This window comes from Cupressus sempervirens, chromosome 10, assembly GCF_028749045.1.
Source record: "Cupressus sempervirens isolate cs-2001-9-10 chromosome 10, ASM2874904v1, whole genome shotgun sequence".
NCBI classification, from domain to species: Eukaryota; Viridiplantae; Streptophyta; class Pinopsida; order Cupressales; family Cupressaceae; genus Cupressus; species Cupressus sempervirens.
The window spans coordinates 363725629-363753518 of NC_143127.1; the positions used below are offsets into that span (position 1 = coordinate 363725629).

Sequence of the window (27890 nt, forward strand, 5' to 3'; positions counted from 1 at the left end):
GAATCGGGAGGTCACTATCATCAAATGATCATCTCTTTGTTGCCTATGGGGCATGCATTTAAATATATGTTCCATTACTCATCCATCTAATGTTTTGTCTTAGCCAAGCCTTCTTTCTTTTGCTCAAACTATCACTAGAAACAACCTTTGCCCATTTACTTCTTTCCATTTCTTCAATTCTGTCTAAATACCCTATGAGATGCATCATAGTGATTGTTTCAATACTGACTGCCCCTAACTTCATTCAGAAAAATATCATAATTAACCAAACTTCTAATCTTAGATTTGCCTGTGATCAAGCACTTCCGAATTTTCTCAGATTATTCCATTTTAAAATAGAAGTGCTGCTATCCCACAATTTACATCGATAAAGCATGATTGGGAGCAGTAGAAGATGAAAAAGAACCTGGATAGTTTTCCAATCCCAAAGTTCAGCCTCTTCACATCTATCTTGAAGAGCATACAATGCTTTCTATCTACCCAAAGTTCTTGTTTGTCTGCAATCCTCCTCGATTAGCTGCTTGTTAAAGTCAAACCCAAGATATTTGTACTCTAACCTCTTCAAAGTGGAAGTTCTGCCGATTGTTGGAAAAACTCCTGATTTTTTGTTTTGTCAATATTTACTTGCATCCCCATTATACTGCAAAAATACTCAAGGGCACATAAGTGCTCTGCAACCCATGAGCTGAATTTGCAATCAAATAAGATTGCCAGTATACAGAAGCAGCCTTATCACAAACTCCCCCAAAAGAACCCATCTCCACCTTGCGGATTTAATTATTCCTCACGATTGTCAATATAAAGACCAAAAAAGAGTAGGGGATAAGAGGCACCCTTGCTCGAGCTTGAATAGTTTGAAATTTTATAAAGATGGAGGAGGGTAAATGGTAAAGAGAAAAAACACAAGATTATATGAAGGGCCAAATGGACACATATTGGGCTGCTCTACATTCTCTTCGACATATCCCAGCATTCAATGGCACTTAAAATAGAGAAATCGCTTACAATTTCTCGTTCTTGAATCATTCTTGATTAAATGTGGTCATCTCCTTATGAAGAAAAGCAAAGTGTTGTTGGTTGATAAAATGAAATCAACTCCAACGAAAAAAGACTCCTGATTAACTTCACCTTTACACAAAATTATCAATCCCAATTGGATTTTGAAAAACTACAACCTTGCTAACACTGATTTTGCTCCTTTATGAAAGAACCGGTACAAGTTCCAAATATCCTTCTTCTTCCAATAAAAAATAGTAAATAAAAATACATATAGGCTGCATTAAAAAACAAAACCCACATTGAAGTCAGAAAGAGCTATAGTTCCATTTGGTACAACTAAGAGAAACAATTCTTGCATTTGAGCTAAACCTGCAGCTAAATTAGCAGAGATCCACTTTTAAAGGGAATCATTGAATTCATGAACAAATAATATATATCAAAACCCAAAGTTTCCATCAAATTACTGATCCTATTCAGTATATCATGTGAAATCAACGGCCTGCCTGAACCAAAACAAGACCTGCCAATTTGCACTCTAAGCACTGATATAACTTTTCTCAAATTATGTTGCTAATATACCTAGAAACTTTATCTGGGCACATGCATGGACTTGTTTTGTTCAACTTACAGAGAATTCTCATTGAAGAAGTTTTCTTGGGAAAGAAAAGATCACCTCTATGATTGGCTAAAATGTAATTCTACTTTTGGCGTGTACTCACATAGTTCAAAGTTTAAAGGCCTGTTGTGTCGACTATCCTTATCTTCCTCCTAATTACTCCACAAAAAACCTCACCAATAAATCTCTCCAAGCATAAAGTTAGGTGGGCCACTTCAACAGAGCTAAGATTTCAAAGCAATATAGCTAATGTGCCTCAGAATTGAACAATTAACAACTCAAAATTCGATACCCATTGAATGAAAATATGTTATTTGTACATTAGGTAGACTTTGTAAACAAGAAGAAGAATCTATGAAGTTGTTCCAGGAAAAGGGAATTGATTGAATAAGGAACTGTTGATCACACATAACCTGACGAGGATGGTGTTGATTGAATGATAAAATGAGCAACACTCGATTCATACAGGTAAAGAAACAAGATATCCACTTGCTTCAGAGTGTCAAGTGTCATAGCCTCTAAAAAACATTTGTCATATGTCCCTTATCTTCAGACAAGAATATATTAATATAAATATACAGCAGAAACAATGGTTAGATTGCACATTAAGTTTTAATAGGATACATATTTTTAAATGGCTTTACAGATGATTATGTACAATGTAAATATCTCCACAATAGAAGTTTACAATGTTCAAAAACAAAAGTGTAAATAGAGAAAGCAATCCTTAGCTACCGCGCTGTAGTCACCCCTTCTTTGAAAAAAATTTTAGCCACTGAAGGTGGATGCCAGCGAGTATTACCAGGATTATTAGGATCCTGTCCTGCAGTTTGGGCATCCAGAGACTTTTGACCTCCCTGTTTTTTCTTTCTTCCCACTACTTTGGAACCAATACTTCCCACAAGCATCCCGAGTTTAAGCACAGCCAAGAAACCCAAAGTAAAGATCATAGGTTGCACAGCCCAATGCACAGCTTTCAGATGCTGAAACTTTTCCATCGTACTAACACAAGTATGGAATTCTACAAGTTCTACTTCAGCTGGATCTGCCAAGCAAGGTACATTTCCAAACAGACGCCCAGGAAACTTCACAAGAAGACACCCATTTGGAAAAATCCATGAAATCCTGCCTGTGTCCCATGCATTCTCCTTCCGAGGCCACTGAAATCTAGGAGATGAAATAGCAACTTTAATTCTCACAAACTGCCCAACAGAAAACGAATCAGCCATCTGGAGTTCAGAACAATTTCCTCTCCAAAGTGTCTCAAGACCTAGAAAAGCCACTTCAACTTTCCCATCACGGCTTATTGAGTGTAAAATACCCACTGGAGATTGTTTATTCCCAGAACTTAAACCCTGCAAGCTTGACTCATGTAGTTGAACCCAATCTCCAGCAGAAAAACCTAAAGAAACTCTCTCTAAATTACAGGCATGTATCCTCAAGGGGTCGTTGAAGCCATTTACGCCCACAAGGATATGCATATCACCATCCATTCCAACTATTCTCCCTTCCACAGTGCTCATGTCCCCAGATTTGATCAAACTGGCAACCTTTCTTGACCGCACATAATCCCCAACTTGAAGCTTTTCCTTCAAAAAAAACCAGTTGCACTTCTGCAAATTGGTTCCTTTTCCCTCTAACTTGTCTCTAGCACATATCCATCCACTGTTTCCAAAAGTTGCATTTGGGCTGTTCCAATTTATAGAAATTTAAAATCCACGAAAAGATGCATCAGATACAAAACTTGTCAGTTAAATGCATGTCAGGAATCCATGTGAAAAAAATACAAAAACTAGAAGAACAGATGCATTCTTAAAGTTGTCAAATATTATCTTAGTATTCTAAGTGCAAAAAATGATAATCCAGATATGATTAAGGTGTTCTTATTTTCTACTAACCAAAGCAAGCAAGGAGCAAAATCAAAGGTTGATTTTCGTTTAGACTAACTAATGCTCAGTAGAAAAGGACAAAATAAACAAGTTCCATGCCTTTTAGACTGACGACTTGTAGCTTTGTATATAACCAATGCTCTAACTGTTGATTTCTAAAGGTGCAGATACATAACACATGGACAAGACAGATAAAAGACACCAGTGAAAACATATCTCTATCTAATACCAAGGTCTTCTCTAAAAATCATTTTACTTCAGACAATTGAAAATTGTGGCTAATTTTGTTGTTTCCTGAGTTTAGGTAGAACATTCCTAACGTAGAACCATGTACAATCTCGTACTAATCTGACATTCCTTAACAAATGTTCACTTTTTTAATGTAAACATAAATTCAAGTCTACTGTCCATAAGTAGTTTTCTCCCCAAAGTCAGTCCAATGTGGTGAAAAATATTAAATGGTTGCACGGGTACACATACCCAGACCCCTGGGACACGTACCCTGTACCGGGTACTTGCTTGGGTACGTACCCTGCATGGGAGAATGCCATGTCACCACTTGTTAATTATTTTGTAGGCAAAACAGTAAAATTTTCTCCATGCTCTATTTTTGTTTGTTTAACGGCTTGCTGCTTGTGAAGCATAATTTAATATGTAATCAGTTTTAAACTATGATACAATATTGACAGTTGATTAGCACTGAAGAGTAAACTGCTAAACTTCATCACTATTCAGGTTAGAAGTTATATATTTATCATTTGCAATATGTTGTTAAATGATTTATGATCTTTTTGTTCATATTTAAACTCTTCCTTCGCTATTATGCATTGAGATTCAAAACATATAATATTTTAATTTTTAAAATTTTCATATAGCATATTTATTCTTTCAAACATATTGTAAATTTGAAACTGAAACAGTGAAAACTTACACATCTGCAAACATAACACTGTTCTTAAAAACTCTAAATGTCATGACTCATATTTTTAGGTTTCGTATAAAATATTAAAATTATAATAAAAAAATTGACGTACCCATACTCCCGTCCCCTGTTTTGGAAAATTGCCATACCCGTACCCGTGCCTGTACCTAAAGTACCCTAGTACCCCCGTCTCCATGCAACTATGATGTATAATATAATGAAATTATAAATATTATATAATAACCTTTTCAACCACATTTAGGAAAAAGGAGTCACTCGGATGGTTTCAAACGCCTGTGATTCCTCACTCATATGAGGAAAGAAAACATTTATCAAATTGATGAATAAAAATGCAAATACAGGGAAAATTGATAAATTCGTGCAAAGCTTACAAGAATCACTTACTTTTTCAAAGCAAAAAGAATATCTGCAAATGATGGCCGACTTCGAAAATCGTATTCAAAGCAACCTTTGACAACACATTCAATGGCACAAGGCAATCCACTGGGAATTTTTGGCTTTTCACGTCTTATAACTACTGCAGTATAAATTTCCTCTGCTGATTTTGCATACCAAGGCATGATACCTGTGAACATCTCTATAATGCTACAGCCAAATCCCCAGCTATCTGTTTCATACGTAACTGGACCTCTTACATCTGCTCCCCATTGTTCAGGTGCCATATAATTTGGTGTGCCTAATCTTAGTGTCAAATCAGAATTTGACAATGGGATTCCCTGAAGTAGCATTGGAATTCCAAAATCTCCTGCAACTGCTTGATCTTGTTCATCACATAGGAAATTGAAAGGCTTAAGATTAAGAACTAGGATCCCTTGAGAATGAAGCTCCATCACACCCTGTGCCACATCCACACCATACCTGTAAACAAAGGAGGGACAAAGTTATGACTGAGCAAACCTTATCCTGCTTACATTTAGGAGATATAAAAGTCATACAATAGTCATTTTCAAGATCCATATTACACATCAATGTTTCCTTCCCCGGGATAGATCATTGTTGTACAACAAATGTGTTTAGAAAAAATTATGAATATGATTTTTCTCAGAAAAGTTTTTAGAAAAGATGATTTAAAGACCAGCCGGGCTTCATCCTTGTTCAAGATGTAGTTCTTTAATGTCCCCTTCTTGTTGAGGATTAGTGAAGATAAAGTGTCTAGCATATTTCATTCCTTAAGGCTATATATTAATCGATTACTAAGGCAATGGATGAATAATTAGCTTAAGTACAAAAGGGATTTAATGATTTATTTTGTTTAAATGTTGCGGCCACTTAAGTTATGACATCACTGCCACCTTAGCGCCTTTGTGTGGGTCAGATTGAAGATAACTTTGCCTTCGTCTCCAAGAAAGGAATACAATCATGTAAATCAACCCATTGTTATTTTAAGCAAAAATGCCTTGCTTCTCTGATGTTTATGCATCGATGGGGTATAAGGCAAGGATAAGTTTATTGTGGAAGGCATTCTGCTATTATATGTTTTTATCTCTCTACGAACTGCAAGTCTGCTCCAAGACGGACACTCTGTGACAGAAGTCATTCTGGACGTAGCTCCAGCACAAATTAACAATCTGAGCTTTGTTACAGCAGATCATAGTTTAATTACACGAAGCTTCCAACTCCAAAAGTGGTGATTCTGAAGACCAGTTAAAATCTGAGAAAGTTTGTGGATTAACAGTACGGCTCAGTAATTCTGGTATGTAACAGTTTGGAAACAAATACTTACAAGTCTGAGAATGTAATAGATTCTCTCAAAGGATTCCGTTATCTATTTCATTCATTTTGTGAATTTTCTGTGAGTATAGATATTGTTATCCCATCTGTTATTGCTCTAACTCAACTTCTTTCAATAAAATTGGAAATTCTGGTATTCCTTGGGAATAGCCCAAGCAAAAGGTCATTTCAGTAGTATTAGAACTACAACCCCTATCAGCTTGTCAGTACTTAACTTGCAGGATTTCTTTTTACGGCATGTCAAGAATTGTCCATTGCATGTCAGAATTTGTGTTGCTTTTTGGTTCCTGATCAAATGCATGGTCGTATAAGTGGTTCTATGTATCCTAAAGGGATGGAACCACACATATAACACGAGAATCAGGTCAGGGAAACAAGAGGATGCTGAGATTAACCTAGATGAACCGAAATGGGTGAAATAAGAGATGGCAGCCCACAAAGGGAACTGAATAATCAACTAAATGATTTTCTGATAGCTTTTGCTCAACAACAACAAATAATGCAACAATTCTAGGATTATGTGATCACAGCCATAGGACAAATGAGAGTTGGACGTTCGAGGTAAGGGAGGTCCAATAGTCAACACAGCAGAAATGAGGTCGGACATGAGAACCAAGACAGAGCAGCCTCTGACATTCTCAGAACAAACAGATACGAGGCCTGATCGACCACTGAGTCCCACTTTTTAACCTTGTGCAGTTGAAAGAGAACCAATTCCTGAGGTTGAGGTAGAAGAAACACACACAGTGATGATATTATGGTGGCTCAAGATGAATATATGCAGCTTCCAGCTAATGTAAGACAGCTGATGAATTTAAATCAGTTCATGATCCAGTGGCAGGAATCATCTAGAAGAGCAAGACAAGAGGTCTAGAGGGCCAGTTAGACAGGGCTTCCAACCAATAGACTACAAAGATGCCATGAACGAAATAAAATATTCTAACTTTTGATGGAACCGGAGAATTATCAACAAGATCATGGGTTCATAAGTTGGATACTTGGCTCCCAAGCCCATGGAAGAGGAAAAGGCAATACAGTTTGCTACCATGCATTCGGAAGCTGATAGCATATGATTGGTGGCACCATGGTTTCATTTCCCAGGATCATATTATGGTTCAATCTTATAAAGAATTTGTTTATAGGTCGATTACACGTTTTTGACCGGAAGGATATAGAGGTCAATTATAGAGAATTAGCTAAAGTTGAAACAAGCGGAATAACTAGAATCATACATTGATGAATTCCAAACAAATCAGTGATGGCTCCTGATATGCCTCAAAAAAGAGTCACAATGTTAACAAATTCAAAGGATTGATTAAATTTCATAGGCCCAGTTCTTTAGATGATGCTATTGGACTAGTAATGGATTTAGAAACTACAACACCCTATCAACCTCAGAAGAAATATTTCAGCCCTTGGAAATCTAATAAAAAGGGGCCATATCAGAAAAGAAACACAAGTTTCAATCAGCCAAAAAATGCACCTTCAAAAGCTGATCAAGAAACATGAAACGAATTTAGAAGAAAGAAATTGTGTTTCTCCTGTTGGATAACGTTGGGAACCCAGACACTGCTGCCTTGAAAAAGGAAAGCTGCACTTGGTTGAAGTACATTCAGAAGAGGAGGATCAGGATGAGCCAGAGGACAACTTTGAGGAAGATGACACTCAGGAAAATCAGTCTCAACAGATAAAACTGGAGGATGCTACTGTTAGAGAGATCCCACACATTACCACTCTATCTGGAATTCCTCGAAATAGACCTTTCCAGCTGAAAGGAGTTCTAAAGAGGCAGTGAATGGTATGTTTAGTGTACAACAGTACTACACATAATTTCATTGATGAGGCTCTAGGCAGTAGAGGCGGACTTCAAGCAGAAGAGTTTCCTGGATTTAATGTCATTGTTGCAGATGGTTTTCCCCTGAGTTGTAACCATGTTATACCACAATTGAAAATTCAAATTGGGGACTACACATTGACAGGTGATTTCTATGTTCTTTGTCTAAGCAATGTTGATGCAATTTCGAGACTTCAATGGATTGAGTCCTTAGATAGATATGTTCAGGGCTTCAAATAGATGCAATTGGATTTTATGGTTGAGGGTGAGAAAACAAGACTAAAAGTTATGGCAAACAGTTCTCCACAAATAGTTTCAACTAGAAGAATGGAAGCTTTCTTTAGAGTTTAGACATAACGATGTGGAATGGGCAGCCCATTGCTTTGTTTCCAATAAGTCTACCATAGATAATGAATCTTCATACCATGCTGATATCCAAACTGTGTTAAATAAACACGGTGCAGTGTTTGGGGCTATTCCTCTTGGGTGTCCACTTGATAGAGGGTTTTAACACATGATGGAGTTAGAACAAGGTTCAAAACCAGTTGTCATGTAATGTTCCGGTTATAAAATAAATCATTAATCAAACTATTGTTAATGGGCTGATTGATTTAATATATCTCGGACCCATTTTTGTTTTGTTTCTGTAGTTTGTGTTGCCATCAGCTATCTTTGTACACCCTCAGAAAGTTTTTCCCCTACGGGTATTTAAGCATAGCTCGTAGGTAGTTATTAGGTAGGCAATTTGGATTATTTTCTCTATACTGCAAATTCCTATTGGAGTTCTCCATTCTTCGCCATTTCGGAAGTGAAAGACCTTCCCTACTTGGCTCTTTCGGTTTCGGTGGGATTCAACCTCACCCTATTCCATTTGTATGGTTTGGCTCAGAGCTGGCAAATTGGAGCGGCATTTTATCTATCATTATATTTGGCAAATTTGAAGTGTTATTATTGTTTCTCTATGTGTAATCATCTGCAAATTGTTAACAAGTGGTCTTCCTATGTGGATGCATAAAATACTTAGGCGTAGCGAACACAGTCCGTCACTTTCCTCCATACACCATCCACTCTTGCCACATCCTTCACCTATCAAGTCACCCCCTCAGCCGTACTCACCATACATCTCATCCCAAAACCAACCACCATACTACAATTCTAACTACCATACAGCCTCCCTTGGACTATTGTACACCCTCCCTTTTGACTCTCGTCCAGCGTTCCCTTGACTGTCGTACAGCCTACAGCCTTCCCTTGACTATCGTACGGCCTCATCTCCGTACACCCTTCATCGTACAAGTAAGCCCACAGACACCCCACATCACCGTACGACCCATTATCTCCCACTCCACTGTACGGTCCTCTATCTTAGATCGTACAGCGTGCTATTGGTTGTTGTACATTGCCAGGTCGGAACACTATAGTGGTATCAAAGCTTTGATCCTGCCAACCTGTGAACAATGAATGAGAGTTTATAGTCGGAAGAGGAGGAGAACCCATTTGGTTGATAGAATGGCAGCAGAACCAAAACCCACAACAATCGAACTCGTGGCACTACTAAGAGAACTTACAAGGAATTAGGCGCAGCTCAATGATACTGTCCATGTCGTCTTTTCCCCCACAAACGGAGGCACCCTAGGGATGGAAGCAACCAACTTTTGAGGAGGTTCAAGAACAATTGAGAGAGGATTGGAAGAATGCAAATTTTGAGGAAGATATATCTTATAGAGACTACACAGATTTGAGAATAAGATATTCCGAAGGCGAAAACCGAGGATATTTTAACGATGATCTCAGGAGGAAGTTGAGTAAAGTAAATTTGTCTCCATTTGACAGATCCAGATCCATATCTGCAAAACCATGGGTAATGAAGGTCAATACTTACTTCCAGTTGAATCCTATGTCGGAAGAAGCAATTAAATTTGCGACATTACACTTGGAGGGAGTTGCGCATGAATGGTGGCATCACGACACCATCACACTAGGGCATGATCAAATAAATACCTATGCAAGTTCATTGAGAGATTGATAGATCAATTTGATGGTAAAAATCCGAAACTCAATTTCAAAGATTTGGCATAGCTAAGGCAAACTAGATCAGTTGACCAATACATTGCGGAATTTTAGAAACTCTTTGTTTTGGTCGCAGACATTTTTGAAAGAAGAGGGATAGTGCTCTTCATGGACGGGCTGACAGAACCACTAAATAGTTGGGTAAAGGGGTTTAATCCTGCCACCCTGTCGAAGGCCATTAAAAAAGCACAGAGTATGGCATCATCGTCGGCATCATCCTCTCGGGGTTACATTCCAAACCGCCAATGTTTCCGAGGGGCAAAGATAATAAACCTTCGCTGAGGAAGCCATCGTTGGACAAAGCTACCAAACAAGAGTTCTGAAGGAAGAAACTGTGTTTCAACTACAAAGGACCATGGGAACTTGGACACAGATGCCTCGGGAAAGGAAAGATCCACTACATTGAGGTCGTGTCCGATGATGAGGACAAACAGGAAGATATACCCACAGAAGACAGCCAACCCCACGAGGGCACCAAAATGGTTGGTTTGAACCGTACGAAAAGAATTTCAGCACTAGTACGGAGCGGAAGAACTATTGCCCTAGCCGGTAGCCCGAGGTGCACAGTGTTTTGTGTACGGGGAACCCTTCAAGGACAAAGGGTTGTGGTGATGCCTAATAGCGAAGCTACTCTAAACTTCATAAACTCCTCTCTAGTGAAACGAAGAGGTCTATCTATGAAGACGCACGCAGGATTTCAGGTCAAGGTTGCCGAAGGGACTCTACTGCCCTGCACACACCTTGTTCTTCAGCTAAGTATCACAATGGCGAATCACACAATGACCGAGGATTTCTTCATAGTGGACCTTGACGATATGGAAGTTATTCTAGGCATACAGTGGATGGAGACACTTGATGAATACACTCAGAGCTTCAAACAGATGGACTTCACTTTTGTTGTGGATGGAAAGAAGGTTGTTCTCCGCAGAATGGCAAATGAAGGTCCAAAGGAAGTTTCTGCACATCGGATGGGGGCAATTTTTTGGCATGATGATGTTGCGTGGGCTATACATTGTTGTCTCAGCGGAACCTATAAAAGGGCAACAGATACCTCCCCAAGATGATGATCTCCAAAATATTTTGAGTGAACACGATAAAGTTTTTGTTGACATTCCTCCTGGTATACAGCCTCACCGAGGGTTTAAACATACTACCGAGTTGGAAGCTGGAGCCAAGCCGATCATAACCACACCCTACCGCCATCCCAAGAAATTCAAAGATGAGATCGAAAAGACTATTTAGGAACTACTGGAGAAAGGATGGATTCGTCCCAGTTCTAGCCCCTTTGCGTCATTAGTGGCATTGGTTAAAAAGGATGGGGCGATGTGCATGTGTGTGGACTACCGTGGGTTGAACAAAAAAACAATAAATCTCCATTCCAGCTACCATAAGATCCGCATGAGGAAGGAAGACGTGGAAAAATGGCCTTTCATTGTCACCACGGGCATTATGAGTTCATGGTCATGCCGTTCGGATTGACAAATGCACCTGCTACATTCCAATCGTACATGAATCGCATCTTCAACAAACAATTGCATAAGTACTCACTAGTATTTTTTTGATGATATTCTTATTTATAGCAGGACATGGGAAGAGCACCTGAAGCATTTGGACGAAGTCCTATAGATCATGAAGGATCAATCCTTGTTCGCCAAGCGATCCAAGTGTGAATTTGGTACGACGAAAATATTGTACTTGGGGCATGTTGTCAGTAAATATGGAGTTCAAGTCCATTAGGCAAAGATTCAGGCTATCCTTGATTGGTCTCCCTTGAAATCACTCACAGAGTTGCGAGGATTTTTTGGATTGTGCAATTATTACTTAAGGTTTGTAAAAAGATTCTCTCAACTCAGCGCTCCATTAACAAATCTAACAAGAAAGGGTTCCTTCCAGTGGAATAAAAAAGCACAACTCACTTTTAATAAGCTAAAAGAAGCAATGAGTACTTGTCCCGTACTTGCATTGCTTGATTTCGCTCGACCTTTCATTCTGGAGTGCAATGCATCCGAAGAAGGCATTGGCGCAGTACTGATGCAAGACAGACACCCCATAGCCTATGAGAGCAAGAAGCTTATGCAAATAGAACGCTTATATTCCATTTATGACAAAGAGATGTTGGCCATTGTACATGCACTAACCAAGTTTAGGCAGTATCTGGAGGGTGCCAAGTTTGTTGTTCATACGGATCACAATAGTCTGAGATTTTTTCTAGAGCAACGGGACTTTAACGAGTGGCAACAAAAATGGGTAAGCAAGGTGCAAGCTTTTGATTTTGACATTGAATATGTGAAAGGAAAGAACAATGTAGTTGCAGATGCTTTGTCCAAGAAACCCGCTATCTAGTTACTGACCCAGATTTCAGCTGACTGGAAAGCACATTTGTTGGTAGAATATGTCGGCTGTTAACCGATTGGTCGTAGGTTCAAATCCTATTTGAGGAGAGCTCTTTTTTTTTTCTTCAAGCACTTGGTTCCATAATTATAAGTAAGGTCCACCATAAAAAAAGTGAAAAATTTGCCCAATTTAGCTGAATTGGAGTAAACCTCTCTTCACTCCGACACATTCTTTTTTTCAACTATTAATTATCGCCGGTCAGCCATACAACGGTGAATTCGTTCTCGGGCATTGTATACACCACCCGTCACACTAGGGAAGTGTGCCATGCTCAAAGTCATTATCTTAACCGCAAGGACGCGCTCATTCTTATATGACCACATTAGATTTTACCCACTCTACCCAGCACCGTCCTTTTCGAATCGAATTTTATTGATAGGGCCTAAGGAAACTGGACGATCCTACTTGGCTAAAAAATTGTTACTTATAATACTCAATAAAGTAATGTTACTTATAATACTTAGTAAAGTAATGATATACTTATAATACTTAGTAAAGTAATGATATACTTATAGAAGAAGATTCGGCAGGTAGGACACATATATGAGATAAGTAACCATATACTTATAGTGCTATTCCAAAAACACATTTGCCTATGAACTAATGGATGGCAACACCTAGGATGATCAGTACAAAGTGGTGGATGACATCATTTACTATAAGAATCGGATATTTTTAGAGCTGGAATCCAAATTGAAATAGAAAATCTTGAAGGAAGTCCACGACTCACCCTTGGTCGGACACCCGAGCTTCCTCAAAACCTACAGATGTCTCGAGGAGAGGTTTTCATGGAAGGGTCTTTAAAGGAGACGTATTGCAGTATGTAAGAGAGTGTGCGGTCTGCCAGCAGAACAAATCCGAACATTCTCTACCAGTCGGGTTACTGTAACCACCAATTCGAGAACAGAAGTGGGAAAGTATCTAGATGGATTTCATTGCTGGACTTCCCAAAGTGAATGGAAAAAATTGTATTTATGTAATGGTTGATAGACTGACCAAGTACGCACATTTCTTCGCTATCTCCTCGAACTTTCAAGCCGCATAGGTAGCCGATCTATTTTTCAGATAAGTTTTTCATCTGCACAAGTTACCTCGAAACATTGTCAGTGATCAGAATGGACAATTTATCAGTATCTTCTGGATAGAACTATTCGACTGGCAGGAACAAAATTGTCACCAAGCACTAGTTATCACCCTCAGATAAACAGATAGATGGAGATTGTGAACAAGTGGCTCGAAGGTTACCTCTGGAACTACATTACAATACACCTAGGAGAATATTGTTACAATACCACATACCACATGTCCATCGAAATGACACCATTCAAAGCTCTATACGGGTACGAACCCCTTTCTTTCATTGACACAGTTCTAGGTGACAGTCGCGCATCGAGGGCGAGGGATTGGCTTCAAGAGGGACAAGAATCCTCAGATGCCTGAAGGAAAACTTACAACGGGCACAAAATCAACAGAAAATGTACGCTGACAGACACCGAATGGAGAGCATTTTTGAAGTAGGGGACTTGGTCTATCTCAAGCTCTAGCCATATCAACAGTCCTCATTGAAGGAAAAGGGAAAAGAAATACTGAAGCCACGATTTTATGGCCCCTATCGTGTAGTTCCTCGCATTGGTGAAGTCACTTACGAGAAGGAACTTCCAGAGGGGAGCCATATTCATAACGTCTTTCATGTTTTATGCCTGAAGGACCTGGGGCAGAACGTCACGGTGGCCACCGACCTTCCGCCGCTCAATGAAGAAGGAAAACTCATATTGGAACCAACAAAGATCATCGAAGTACGAGAGAAGACCGTGCGGAACCGTACGATGAAGGAATATTCGGTGCGTTGGACGAAGTGACGTGGGAGGGCGAGCACATTCTTCAGCACTAGCATTGCATTTGCTTGAGGGCAAACAAAATTTGGGAGGGGAGGACTGTAATGTTCCCGTTATAAAATAAATCATTAATCAAACTATTGTTAATGGGCCAATTAATTTAATATATCTCAGACCCATTTTTGTTGTTTTTGTAGTTTGTGTTGTCGTTGACTATCTTTGTACACCCTCAGAAAGTTTTTCCTCGACGGGTATTTATGCACGGCTCGTATGTAGTCATTATTTAAGCAATTTAGATTATTTGCTCTGTACTGCGAATTCTTGTTGGAGTTCTCTGTTGTTCGCCATTTTGGAAATGAAATACCTTCCCTACTTGTCTCTTTCGGTTTCGATGGGATTTAACCTCACCCTATTTTGTTTGTATGGTTTGGCTCAGATCTGGCAAATTGGAGCGACATTTTATTTATCATTATATCTAGCAAATTCAAAGTGTTATTGTTGTTTCTCTATGTGTAATCATCTGCAAATTGTTAACAAGTGGTCTTCCTATGTGGATGCATAAAATACTCAAGCATAGCAAACACAATCCATCACTTTCCTCCATACACCATCCACTCTTGCCACATCCTTCAGCTATCAACGCACCCCCTCAACCATACTCACCATACATCTCATCCCAAAATCAAACACCATACCGCAATTCTGACTACCGTACGACCTTCCTTGGACTATCGTACGGCCTCCTTTTTGACTCTCATACAACATTCCCTTGACTGTCGTACGGCCTCATCTCTGTACACCCTTCACCGTACAAGTAAGCCCATAGACACCCCACATCACTGTACAACCCATTATCTCCCACTCCACCGTACAGTCCTCTATCTCAAATCGTACGGCCTACATACCTACCTCCCTGATATCGTACGGTTTGCTTGCATTCAACTAATCTCGGTGTCTCTATATTGTGCTATTGGTTGGTGTACATTGCCAAGTCGGAACACTACATATCATAACACCATACAAGCATCCTCATCATTTCAAAAAGGAAATTGAGAAAATAATCAAAGAGTTGCCAAAAATGGGACACATACGCTCAAGTTCCAGTCCTTTGTTTCTTCTATGGTGCTGGTCAAGAAAAAAGATGAAACATTGTGCGTATGTATAGATCAAGAGTGTTTAACAAGAGGACTATTAAGAATAGATACCCCAACCGCAGGATTGATGAGCTCTCGGATGAGTTGCATGGTTAGATGTTCTTTTCTAAGATTGATTTACAATTAGGCTATCATCAGATAAGCATGCGGGAAGATGACATTCACAAAACAACATTTTTTTTGTCATTATGGGCACTTTGAACTACTTGTCATGCCCTTTGGCCTCACAAACGCACCTACAACATCCCAATCTTGCATGAAACATATGTTTTCATGAATAGTTGAGAAAAAATATATTAGTATTCTTTGATGACATACTAATTCACAATAGATGGAATGAACATTTGCAGCATTTGGATGTTGCACTAAGTAGCATGGAAAGATAGTCATTATTTGCAAAAGCTTCAAAATGTGAATTCGGAATGTCTAAGATTCTTTACTTGGAACATGTGTTAAGAGTTCAAGGGGTAAAGGTACATTAGGAAAAAATACAAGCAATTGTGGACTAATTGCCTCCTAAGAACATATCTGATTTGAGAGGATTCTTGCATTTATGTTGCTATTGTAGGAGTTTTGTACCAGGTGTCTCCGAGTTAGCTTCTCCCTTGACCGATCCTATTGAGAATGGGGCATTCTAATGGTCTCCAAAGGCATAGATCACATTTGACAAACTTAAATATATTTTGCGCACATGCCCAGTGTTAGTACTTCCTGATTTTACAAAGCCATTTATCATTGAGTGTGATGCTTCTAAACAAAGGGTGGACCAATTTTAATGCAAGATAGGCTTCCTATTGTGTTTGAGAGTGGGAAGCTCAGAGATGCCGAGAAGTTCTATTCCGCTAATGACAAAGAAATGCAATCTAAGAGGACCTCCATCATATTTCTCAAGTTTAAGTTTAGGCAATATTTGGTAGTTGCAAAAATTATTGTCAGGACTCATCATAATAGTTTGAAGTACTTTTTGGAACAAAAGGATCTCAATGAACAACAAAAAATGAGTAAGCAAGATGTAGACCTATGACTATGATGTGGAATTTATCAAAGGAATGTGGTTCTTGATGCACTTTCCACGAGACTCTCTCTTTGTTCAATTCCAGAGATTTCAGCTGATTGGAAACCTCAATTGCTAACCGAATATACTAAGAATTTCTTTGCTTGTGTTTTAGAGGATGGCCAAGTGCATGATGATAGATATTGATATATTACAAAAATAGAATATACTGTACCTCAATCTAAGTTGAAGCATAACATTATGAGAGCTCTACATGACACCCCTCTAATTGAACATCCAAGTTTCTTCCAAACATATCGGCAGACAAGGGAGAGATTTTCTTGGAAGGGTCTTGAGGACAATGTGCTGCAATATGTATGTGAATATTTGACTTGCCAGCTGAACAAGTTAGAACATACCTTCCCAACAGCCATTACCCGTACTAGAACATAAGTGGGAAGTGATATTGACGCAGTCAAGGAGAGAAAATCCCCAAAGGAGATGCCAAACCTTGTAACAAAATCAAACCACAATGGAAATGCCCAGACGAACTAATAAGCAATGAACACCAAAGGAGGAAATATCACTTGGATCATCATCAAGTTGGCATGCAAATGTAGATATGACATCACCATTGCCAATATACAACTGCAACTAGGCAAATACATTCACAACTAATCATTCCTCAAAATTATGATACTTCAACAGACATAAGCTACCCCAGTTGCTTCTACCAATCTTATCCTTCTATTTGTTACCACCTACCACTCCCCAAACAAGGACTACTACCCTACTTGTAGATAGGATTGTCAACCACAAGTCAACTTATCCAATCATTAATTTCCAAGACAAAGGAAACGTATTACAAACAGATAGGCCAAGACCCAAATCGATAAGAACCACCCCAAATAGAAACATTATGTGGTATGAACATACAAGAGGGCTGATCAAATGTATGAACATAGAACAATGTGTCATTAAGCATCGCATGTCATGAACCTTCATCGCAAGCCGCAACTCGCCATCTTGATTGTTAGAACAAGAAAGCCAGTATACGTCCGAACCAATCTTAAGATAGCTTTATCCAAGAAAATTGGAATAAGATACGAAGCTAGACATAGGATATTCATGATGCCTAGACCATGCCATAAGGATCACACAAGAAAATGAGCCAAATGGATCGAGTACAACTTAAAAGTAAAACAACAAGAAAATCATTCAAATGAACAACAAACTATTAACCAAAAAGAAATATTTTTTGTTGATGCAAGATTACCAATGGCCCAAGGATGCTCCTACATCAGACACTCCAAGTGAATAGAAGATGTTCCATAAGAGGAGCTCATGAACATCTGATAGGATTTGGAACATAAATCCCATGCTCATTTTTGACCCACATATCCTCTTTGTTGTTTTATCAGATCGCTACAAATGTACTAAGCACTGCCATGTATTTGGTATGTGTTTTCCAAACGGTTGTGTCCTTGTATTTGTATGGAATAAACCAAGAGAACAGACATGTCCCTTCATGGGACATGTCTATTCATCAATATGATTAATATAACGAAAAATTTAATGACAGTATATATATACATCATTGTCATCATATTAATTTCTCTTTGAGCTCACTAGTTTATCTTACTAAAGCTACCAAAACATCAATACTCCCTCTTAGCTAGGGAGCATAAACACACATATTACCTCAAAGTAATATCAGGTTAGCAAAATTAAGGATATTGTTGATCCAAAGATATCCATAATTTTGATATCAAGAGTATTGGTCTCCCAAAATATCAACATATGATATTCACCAAATACTAAAAAATTGTTTGATATCTCATCTGATATTATGAGCTTTGGCCTCCCAAAATATCAATGTTATTCACCAAGTATTCAAAATAAGGTTTGATATCACATCTGATATCAAGAGTATTGACCTCTCAGAATATCAAAGATATTCACCAAATATTCTGAGTAATGGCCTTCCAGAATGCAAGATATTCACCAGATACTATGAGTAATGGCCTCCCATAACATCAGGACGCGTGATATTCACCAAGTACTATGTGAGTAATGGCCTTCCAAAACATCAAGCCGCATGATATTCACCAAGTACTTTGTGTAATGGCCTTCCAAAATATCAATAACATTCACCGTGTACTCATTAATGTTTATAAGGTATGTGCACACGCATTCTCATAATGCTTACCATATTAACATCCACTAAGCAAAGTATAATCTATCATGATCTACATAGACATCGTAAGATATCCATCATAATAGAAAATTAAGTTATTGTAAGATCTTCACCTTTCAATAACTTCTGCAAATATAAGTGGCATCATTTAAAAGTCGTCACTTCCTCATGATGTACACAGGGGGTTGGCCCATTAAAATCACATAGTCACGAGGTATATTCATGAACCATAGTCCTCTTGTCTGCTACAATTTATTGATCACTGAAAAATCCATCTCAACATGGTTTACTCCCTCTGAATCAATATGATCAAAATTAGTGAATGTTGACTAAATCATATTCTCTATCTGCTTCCTCTCTTTCAAGGTTGCCTCTAATGAAATGTCACTCTCCCTCTAAATCTCAATCTCCCTCTTTTTCCTGCAATAACATTCTCAAAGGAAATGATGAAAGCACATAACTCTTATAGTATATTGAAAATAAAATAAGAGAGAGGAACTACAATAATGCTCAAGGATAATAAATAGTTTCACATAATTATATAAGATTATTCCAATTATAGATAGATAAACATCTAACTTAAATAAATATTGAAATACATACATATATTCAAAATATATATTTTAATCTATTATTTCCTCATCTCAATTTGAAATATACTCCATAAGCAGTTTTCAATCAATATTTACTTATATGCATTTTCACAATGAAATAGATAAATTCTTACCTCCTTATGTATTATCTACTCCAATTGGGTGATTAATCACAAGTCACCATATGCATTTCGGTTGTACTGTGGTACTTTTACCTTTTTCTTTTATCATAAATGTTCTTTCATAATATTAATGACAGTCTCCTTTTGACGTGGCTTTTGTTCCTAATGTAAGGTGTCTACGTATTTCCCCTATTAGTTCATAAAATAAAACAAAAGATGGACAAATTCCTACTACCCTTGACCAATTATCTCCTACAATATTGCGGTGAAAGTAGAAACCTAATAATTTAAGTTGTCCTTGAAAATTCTCGTTCTTTCTTCGTCAATCCCATTGTCTCACACTTTCTATAAGGCCAATTGAACATGCAATATCAATCTTGATATTCTTATTCAATCCCTCAACAACCATTGGAGATCTACTAGCAATCTCCTTGCACTATCGAACCCTGAGCTCCTTCAACACTGCCATCGTTCCTTAAGCATGGCAATTCTTTGACAGCCATCAAATCTCTGTTGGCAAATTTTTCAATTTCTCACAATGCTCGATTTCCAGCAGTCATAAGAGAGGCAACTTTTCAAACACAACACTTGCAATAGCCTTCACTTTCAGGATACTCCAATGTAACTCTTCTCAGGTACTGCAAATGGCATAATCATTCAAGATATTCCACTAGGGCCTCTAACTAGTTGAGGCGCAGATAAATACGTTCTTTTAATCTTTAGAGGGCCAATTCAAAATTTCCACACTATGAGCATGGGATTCGTTGATGACAACTTTATTCTACGCAATCAAGCCCTGTTTAAACCAGCACTTTGTTAAAAAATTGAATTTTAAGCACAAGAAATTTGTGCCCTACACACCCCTAATTACAAGAACCGATCTCATGAAAGAATCAAAATTAAGCACAAGGAATGGGTTCTCATTCCCGAGGAAGACACTCCAAGTGTGGTTGAGAGAAACTTTCAACAATGATTCTTACATCTGTGATTGCTGGGTTATTTTCTGCAACCACATTAATGGGTTGAACCACCAAGGAAAATGTCTCCCTTTCCGATGTCCCCTTATTCTTCTCCATTGAAAATGGGCCTCACTACTCTTCATGGTGTCGAGACTTGATATCGCACGACTATCACTACATTTGTGGTAGCACATATATAAATTCTGCCAAACATTGCATTGTAATTCTGCAACTCGTCTGTGTACCCTATTCATCTTTCAAACTCAAGGCCCTCAATTCACATTAGTATATGAAAACTATGTTATGAACATCAATGGGCTTGTATGTGGTTTCAAAATATCTTGAAGAACATAGTACGATTGATCTTGAAGTTTTACTAACAGTATGTGAATCACAATATTTGCCAAAAGACAATATGAGCTATCCAATAAAATACTGAAAACAGTATTGACATTATCGAGATACAAGAATATATGGGACTGTATTTTCATCTACATTCAATGCCTCATATACATCAATGCAGAAACATTTCACCTGCTCCACTAATCACCACATATTCTCATAAAATGATAACTATTTCAAAGACATTTATTTACATATCTATTGGATCAATCCTCGTACCTGACTATCCAGTTTGCAGATCGGATCTATCCACATCAGTATTGACATTATTGAGATACAAGAATTTATGGGACTGTATTTTCGTCTACATTCAATGCCTCATATACATCAATGCAGAAACATATCACCTGCTCCATTAATCACCACATATTCTCATAAAATGATAACTATTTCAAAGACATTTATTTACATATCTGTTGGATCAATCCTCATACCTGACTATCCAGTTTGCAGATCGGATCTTTCCACATGTTAATTTAAATTCTTGATTATTACATTTGCAATCCTGCTCTAATATCATGTTGTTTTATTAAATTGCTGCAAATGTACTAAGCATTGCCATGTATTTGGTATGTGTTTTCCAAATGGCTGTGCCCTTGTATTTGTGTGAGGAATGAACCAAGAGAAGAGACATGTCTATTCATCAATATGATTAATATAATGGAAAATTTAATTATAGTTGTATATATATAAATATATATATTCGTGTGTGTGTGTGTGTGTATGTATACATCATTATAATCACATTAATTTCTCTTTGATCTCACAGGTTTATCCTACTAAAGCTACCAAAACATCGACACTCTTCATCAAGAAGAAAATGACTATGTTGGCTCTATAAATCCATAAATCTTGAAGAATACATTCCTTCATGAAGTATCTCACAACTACTACTTCCACAACCTCTGTTCTGATCAACCTCACCACAACAAGTGTTTCAACCTCTATCACTTATACAATTACTAGTTAATACTTGCTTCAACTTTTGTTGTTTGACTCCACTTGTGACATCATTCAACAAGTTTGTGCTCCCTAATCTACTAACAAGATTCTACTAGTCACCTAATATCATCTCTCCAGTAACCTATTATACATCATCATCCGGTTGTCATCGGTCTTCAATTTCACCAATTCATATTCGCTAATCAGATCTCTCACCAACTGTACCACCTCAACAACCTTTTTAACCACTTGTTACAATCCATCACCTTCTGAGACGAGGCAGTTTAATCTCCCAAGATGTGAGTTCTCATTACACTTAGGTTCTTAGCTTTCATTCCTTCCTCCTCCAAAGAAAGTAAAGTAAATCTTCTTTTATCTTTGATGATAGAAACAATATTCCTTTGACAACCATGAATAGCACCAACATCATATTGCCAAGGTCTACCCAAAAAATATGGCAAGCGCTCATGTTAACTACTTCACACAATACCTCGTCCTGAAGGTCCAATGTTAAAATCAACCCAACATTGTTCTTTCACGTCTATCATATTATCATCCTAAAACCAAGTTATCCCATAAGGACAAGGATGTTTGAGTCTCCTCAATCCCCGTATTTACAAACAATTTGAAGCAATTGCCTTCTCTGGATAGGCTTCGGTTCCTTCTTACTCAACATAACTCTCCTAAACATCAAAGATTCTCCCATCTCAGGTGCAACTTTCCTTTTTATTAGTTAATCTTTCTTTGCTTGTTCCTCATGTGTTACTAGGTTATGCCTTTCTTTACTAGAACCAACCGAACATTGGAAAGCCCTATGTCCAACATTCCCATATTTGAAATAAGTACCTTTAAACTCTACGCCGCCTCTGCCCTTTCTATGAATCTTCTGAACAGGTTCTTCAATGACAACTTTATCTTTGCCCTTATCACCAACTGATTTATCCCTAACCCTAGGATAACTTGTCTTCTTTCCAACATATCTTCTACATTCAGGGCATACTAATAAGCATCTTCAATTGTACTAATCCTCAACATACTTAACTCATCTTTAATGCTAAGTCTCAAACCATTAACATACCTAACCACTTTTTCCTTAGATGACTCTAGTTTCTCACATTTGATTGTCATCTTGTAGAACTCCTCTGAATACTCTTTAACCATCAAATCCTTTTGTTTCAAGTTCTACATCTTTTAAACGATTCCATTGCATAATCCTTTGCTATGAACTTGGCCAAGTCTAGAAACCATAACTCTTCATCTAGTGATCTTAGGTTCACCATTATCTTCCCCAATTTTCTACAATTCTTTCCATCGTAAGGCAACATAACCCTTCAACTTAGTTTGTGCTACCTAACTCTTTGTGGATCTCTAACATCTTCATGCTCAAAATACTCCTCTAGTTCATTAACCCAATCTATCAATTGTTCTGGATGTAAATAACCATTTGTGTCGTAGCTCTCAATAATCTTTCTTCCTTGGTATCAATATCAACTTCAGTTATCTCAAGATCTTCAACAACATCCTCAAATTTGATTTCAGTCTTAGGATTTCTCCTAGCCCCAGCCAAAGCATTCCAGATCTTAGTCCTTATCTCATTTCTGAAATCCTCCATCATGTTCTCTAGTTTTCTAGGATTCATCCTTCTGGGCAACATGTTTGCAAAGTTTGTCAATCTTCAATTCCTCAGGTTTGGCAGTCTGATTACAAGTGTTGATTGCCTTAATCCGATAATCTACCAACACCAACAATCTACCTCAAGCAACTAGGTTTGTTTGGTAACTAGGAAACTACCAACTTTGTCAACCAACCAATTTTTCTTGTGCAACCCTTCACAATTGTAGGTCAGATCCGATCTTCTGCCACCCCAAAACCATGTTCAAAAGTATGATCTCTAATCTTCCAAGCAACCAATCCTTCTCTTGCCACCTTGCACTATCCTCTAATGTAGATCAGATCCTCAACTTTTGCACTCCACAACAACAAAGCATGCAATTTAGAGAAACTGGATTCTAAGTGCTTGTTCTTCTCTACTACCATTTGACGCAATCAAGGAGAGAGAATACCCGAAGGCAATGTCTAACCTTTCAGCTAGATTAAACCACATCAAAAATGCCCAAACAAACTAATAAGCAATGAACACCAGAGGAAGAAATATTACTAGATTATCATTAAGTTGGCCAGAAAATGCATATATTACATCACCATTGTCAATGTACAAGTGCAACCACGAAGATAGCTTTGCAGCTGATCATTCCTCAAATTTATGATACTTCAACATACCTAAGCTACCCAATTGTTTCTACTGATCTTATCATTTTATTTTCTACCACCTAGCACTCTCGCTATCTAGCACTCCCCAAACAAGGACTACTACCTTACTTATATACAGGATTGCTTGCCATAAGTCGACTTATCCGATCATTAAATTCCAAGGCAAAGGAAATATATTACAAACAGATAGGTCAGGACCCAAATCCATAAGAATAACCCCAAATAGATACATCATGTTGTGCAAACAAATAAGAGGGTCTATCTAACGTATTATAACATAGAACAATGCACCATTAAGCATCGCATATCATGAATCTTCATTGCAAGCCGCAACTCGCCACCCTGACCATTAGAGTAGGAAAGCCAATATAGGACCGGACCAATCTTAAGATAGCTTCATCCAGAAAAATTGGAACAAGATGTGAAGCTAGACATAGCATCTTCATGATGCCTAGACCACGCCATAAGGATTGCATAAGAAAATGAACCAACCGGATCAATCGCAACCTAAAACAACAAGAAAATTGTCCAAATGAATCGAAAGGAAATATTTTTGGGTGATGCAAGATTGCCAATGACCCAAGGATTGACCCCATTACTTGCGAAGGAAGGGAGCATCAAAAATTTTAGGTATTATGTATCAAATACCCATGGATTTCAGCATGAGACTCCCACGAGTTCAAGGAAAATATTGTATCTTTGTAGTGGTGGACAAGTCGACAAAATGCTCAATTTTCTTTGCCACTGCTGATTTATTCTTCAAAAAGGTGTTCAGATTGCACGATCTACCCAAGACAACTGTTAAATTTAGGACAACAGATTCCTCAGCATGTTTTAGCGGAAATTCTTTTGATTGATAGGAACATAATTGACATCAAGTACCAGTTACCACATCAAACAGATTGTAAAACTGAGATTGTGAACAAATGGGTTGAAGGCTATCTCAGAAACTATGTTTCAGGGCAACAACACACTTGGATCAGATGATTGCTTTTAGGCTACATTACGGATGTGCCCGCCTAGCCCTTGGATGTGGATACAGATGCTTGCAGAAGCAGATGGAGGAGCGGAGGCATTAGGAAGCCCACAGGGAGCATAAAATCTCCTTGTGGATGCTTGGTCGGTACATAAAATCTATTTTACAAGTGTTTTCAAATGGATTTTCTCCACTTTCCAGGGTTTTTCCTTTAGTCTTTCTTGAATCTTTGTCTTCACTATCCCATCAAAATTTGGTTGCATCTGGCAACAAGCTTTCTCCCTCAAGCAATTCTGATATGGTTTGAATCAAGCTACTAATTCAAAGGTTTCTCAAGACATACCTTCAAACTTGAAATTTATATTATTATCAATTTAGAGTTCTGACCAAACTTCGATACTTTAATATTTAATATAATTATATTCCAAGTCAAATATTTCTAATATATTAGTATAATAATATATATGTTTAAAATGTTACATGTAAAGTTTAAGATTATTAATTAATAAATATAATATTATATACATAGAATAGAGTTTAATGTACAAGTAATAAATTATATATGTTTAAAATACTATATGTAAATTTTATGATTATCACTAATAATATTGTATGTGTATATATTTATATATGTAGAAATTTAATTTTATTGATAAGCAATAAAATTATATTATCTAATAATGATTTTATTAAAAAGTCCTATTTCAAATGGAGACATCACACACATGAATTCATTATTGTATACAGATATACATATAAGCATAGCCAAACCCTCCCAAAAAGATTCCACCCATATGCGCACCCAATGCTCATACCTACATCCACATCTGCACCCAAATCAGTAACTTAGCTTTTAGGTGTGTATTGCTAGAATCTACCTATGACATGACGATTGGCATGTCCCCATTTAAGGTCTTCTACAGATATGAAACATTGTCATTTATAGATTTGGCAATTGATAAAAGCAAAGTTCCTTGAGCAAATGAGACAAATCAACATTATCAAGATATTCTTTAGGAACCAAAAGATAACACCCAACAGGCAGAGAACCAACAGAAAATGTATGCAGACATGCATAGAGTTGAGTGAACATTTTGGGTTGGGGACTTGGCTTTCTTGCATCTATAACCTTATAGGCAGTCTTCATTAAAGAGTAGTGGCGCAAAAAAGTTGAAGCCTAGTTTTTATGGGCCCTATAAAAACCTTAAGAAAGATGGTGAGGTTGTATATAAATTGGATCTTCCAAAGGGAAGTAAAATTCATAACATTTTCCATGTTTCTTGTTTGAAGAAAGCGATGGGACAGCATACACTACCACCCTTGGATGAAGAAAGGCAGTTGGTTTTAGTACCCAAGGTTATTGCTATTTGGATAGAGAAATTTGAGAAACAAAGTGGTCCGAGAATACCTAATTAAATGGAAGAATCTACCAGTTGAGGATGCTACGTGGGAAGAAGAAGAAATTCTACAACACCACCAATGCTGGGAAGGGAGGACTGTAATGTCCCCATCTTGGTGAGAATTAGTGAAGATGAGGTGTCTTGCATATTTCATTCCCTAAGGCTAGATACTAAACGATTAATAAGAGAACGGACGAATAATTAATCTTTCAACCAAAAAGATTAAGTACAAAAGGGATTTAATTATTCATTTTGTTTAAATGTTAGGGCCACTTTAAGTTGTGAAATCAATGCCACCTTGGCCCCTATGTGTGCGGGCAGATTGAAGTTATCTTTGTCTTCGTCTCCAAGAATGGAATCAGAACATGTAAATCAACCCATCGCTAATCCAAGTGAAAATGCTGGTTTTTCTGCTGTTTGTACATCGATGGGGTGCAAGTCAAGGCCAAGTTCATCGTGAAAGGCACTCTGCTATTATATGTTTTTATTCTTATCTCTCCTCAATTCACAAGTCTGGTCCAGGATGGAAACCCTTCGACAGAAATTATTCTGGATGTAGCTCCAGCACAAATTATCAATCTGAGCTTTCTTACAGAAGATCGTAGTTTAATAACAGGCATCTTCCCACTCAAAAAGCGGCAATTCTGAAGAACACTAAAAATCTGACAAAGTTTGTGGATTAACAGTACAGCTCGGTAATTCTGGTATGAACCAGTTTGGAAACAAATACTTGCAAGCCTGAGTATGTAATAAATTCTCTTAAGAGCTTCCATTATCCATTTCTTTCATTAAGTGAATTTTCTGTGAGTATAGATATTGCAATTGTATCTGTTATTGCTCTGAGTCAACTTCTTTCAATAAAATTGGAAATTCTGGTATTCTTAATGAATATCACAAGGAAAGATCAAGTTCAAGTTCAATTAGTATCATGTTTAGTCTTCAATCCCTGAGTTCTCTATTGAAAATCTGAGCAGCTTATCAACTTTCTATGGCCATGAGCCTGATTACAAAGTGGACCTTGGAGAACAAACCAAAATCTTTGCTCACTCGTTCTAGTTACAGATGACAGGGCAATGATTCTTCTCCAAAAGCACAATCCTTCAGGCAGCAGAATGGAGCCTTGCTCCACAAGTCTGCCAAGTTATGCATATTACCTTTCAGACTTATGTAGTTTGTTTTATGTTTATTAGTACTCAGATTAAATATTCTGTCTCTATGTGTTTGTGAGCTGATGTGTGTGTGTGCACATGTGCAAATTTATATGAAATAGAAATCTTGTTTCGTACAATTAAGCAAGTACACCATCAAAATACTTAGAGAAAATATCATTCTCCTTTTTATTTCATTGATATCAAAATCATTAAAAAAATGCAAAGTTGCTGGAAACTCTTCTGTCCCTCCTTGGGTGTGCGTATCCCTGTATCCAATTTGGAAACGTATCCAATACTGCCTAGATACACGTCAAATATTGTACCCATGTCTGCCTAATAAACTTGATTTATGAACCATACCAAATACTATGGGATTTGTACAAAACCTCCACCGAATGAGAAAGACAACTAAAATGTT

General features: G+C 37.6%; 1 protein-coding gene across 1 annotated transcript in view; it reads right to left on the minus strand.

Moving 5' to 3' along the window:
- Positions 1 to 2191: 2191 nt before the first annotated feature.
- Positions 2192 to 27890, minus strand: part of LOC149534162 (protein KINASE OF THE OUTER CHLOROPLAST MEMBRANE 1-like) — a 55976-nt gene continuing 30277 nt past the window's right edge. The window contains exons 4-5 of the mRNA XM_089807798.1: positions 4832 to 5305; positions 2192 to 3304 (exon numbers count right to left, since the gene is read on the minus strand). Coding sequence (XP_089663924.1) covers positions 2347 to 3304; positions 4832 to 5305 — 1432 coding nt within the window. The 3' untranslated portion in view covers positions 2192 to 2346. The remainder of the gene's footprint in view (positions 3305 to 4831; positions 5306 to 27890) is intronic.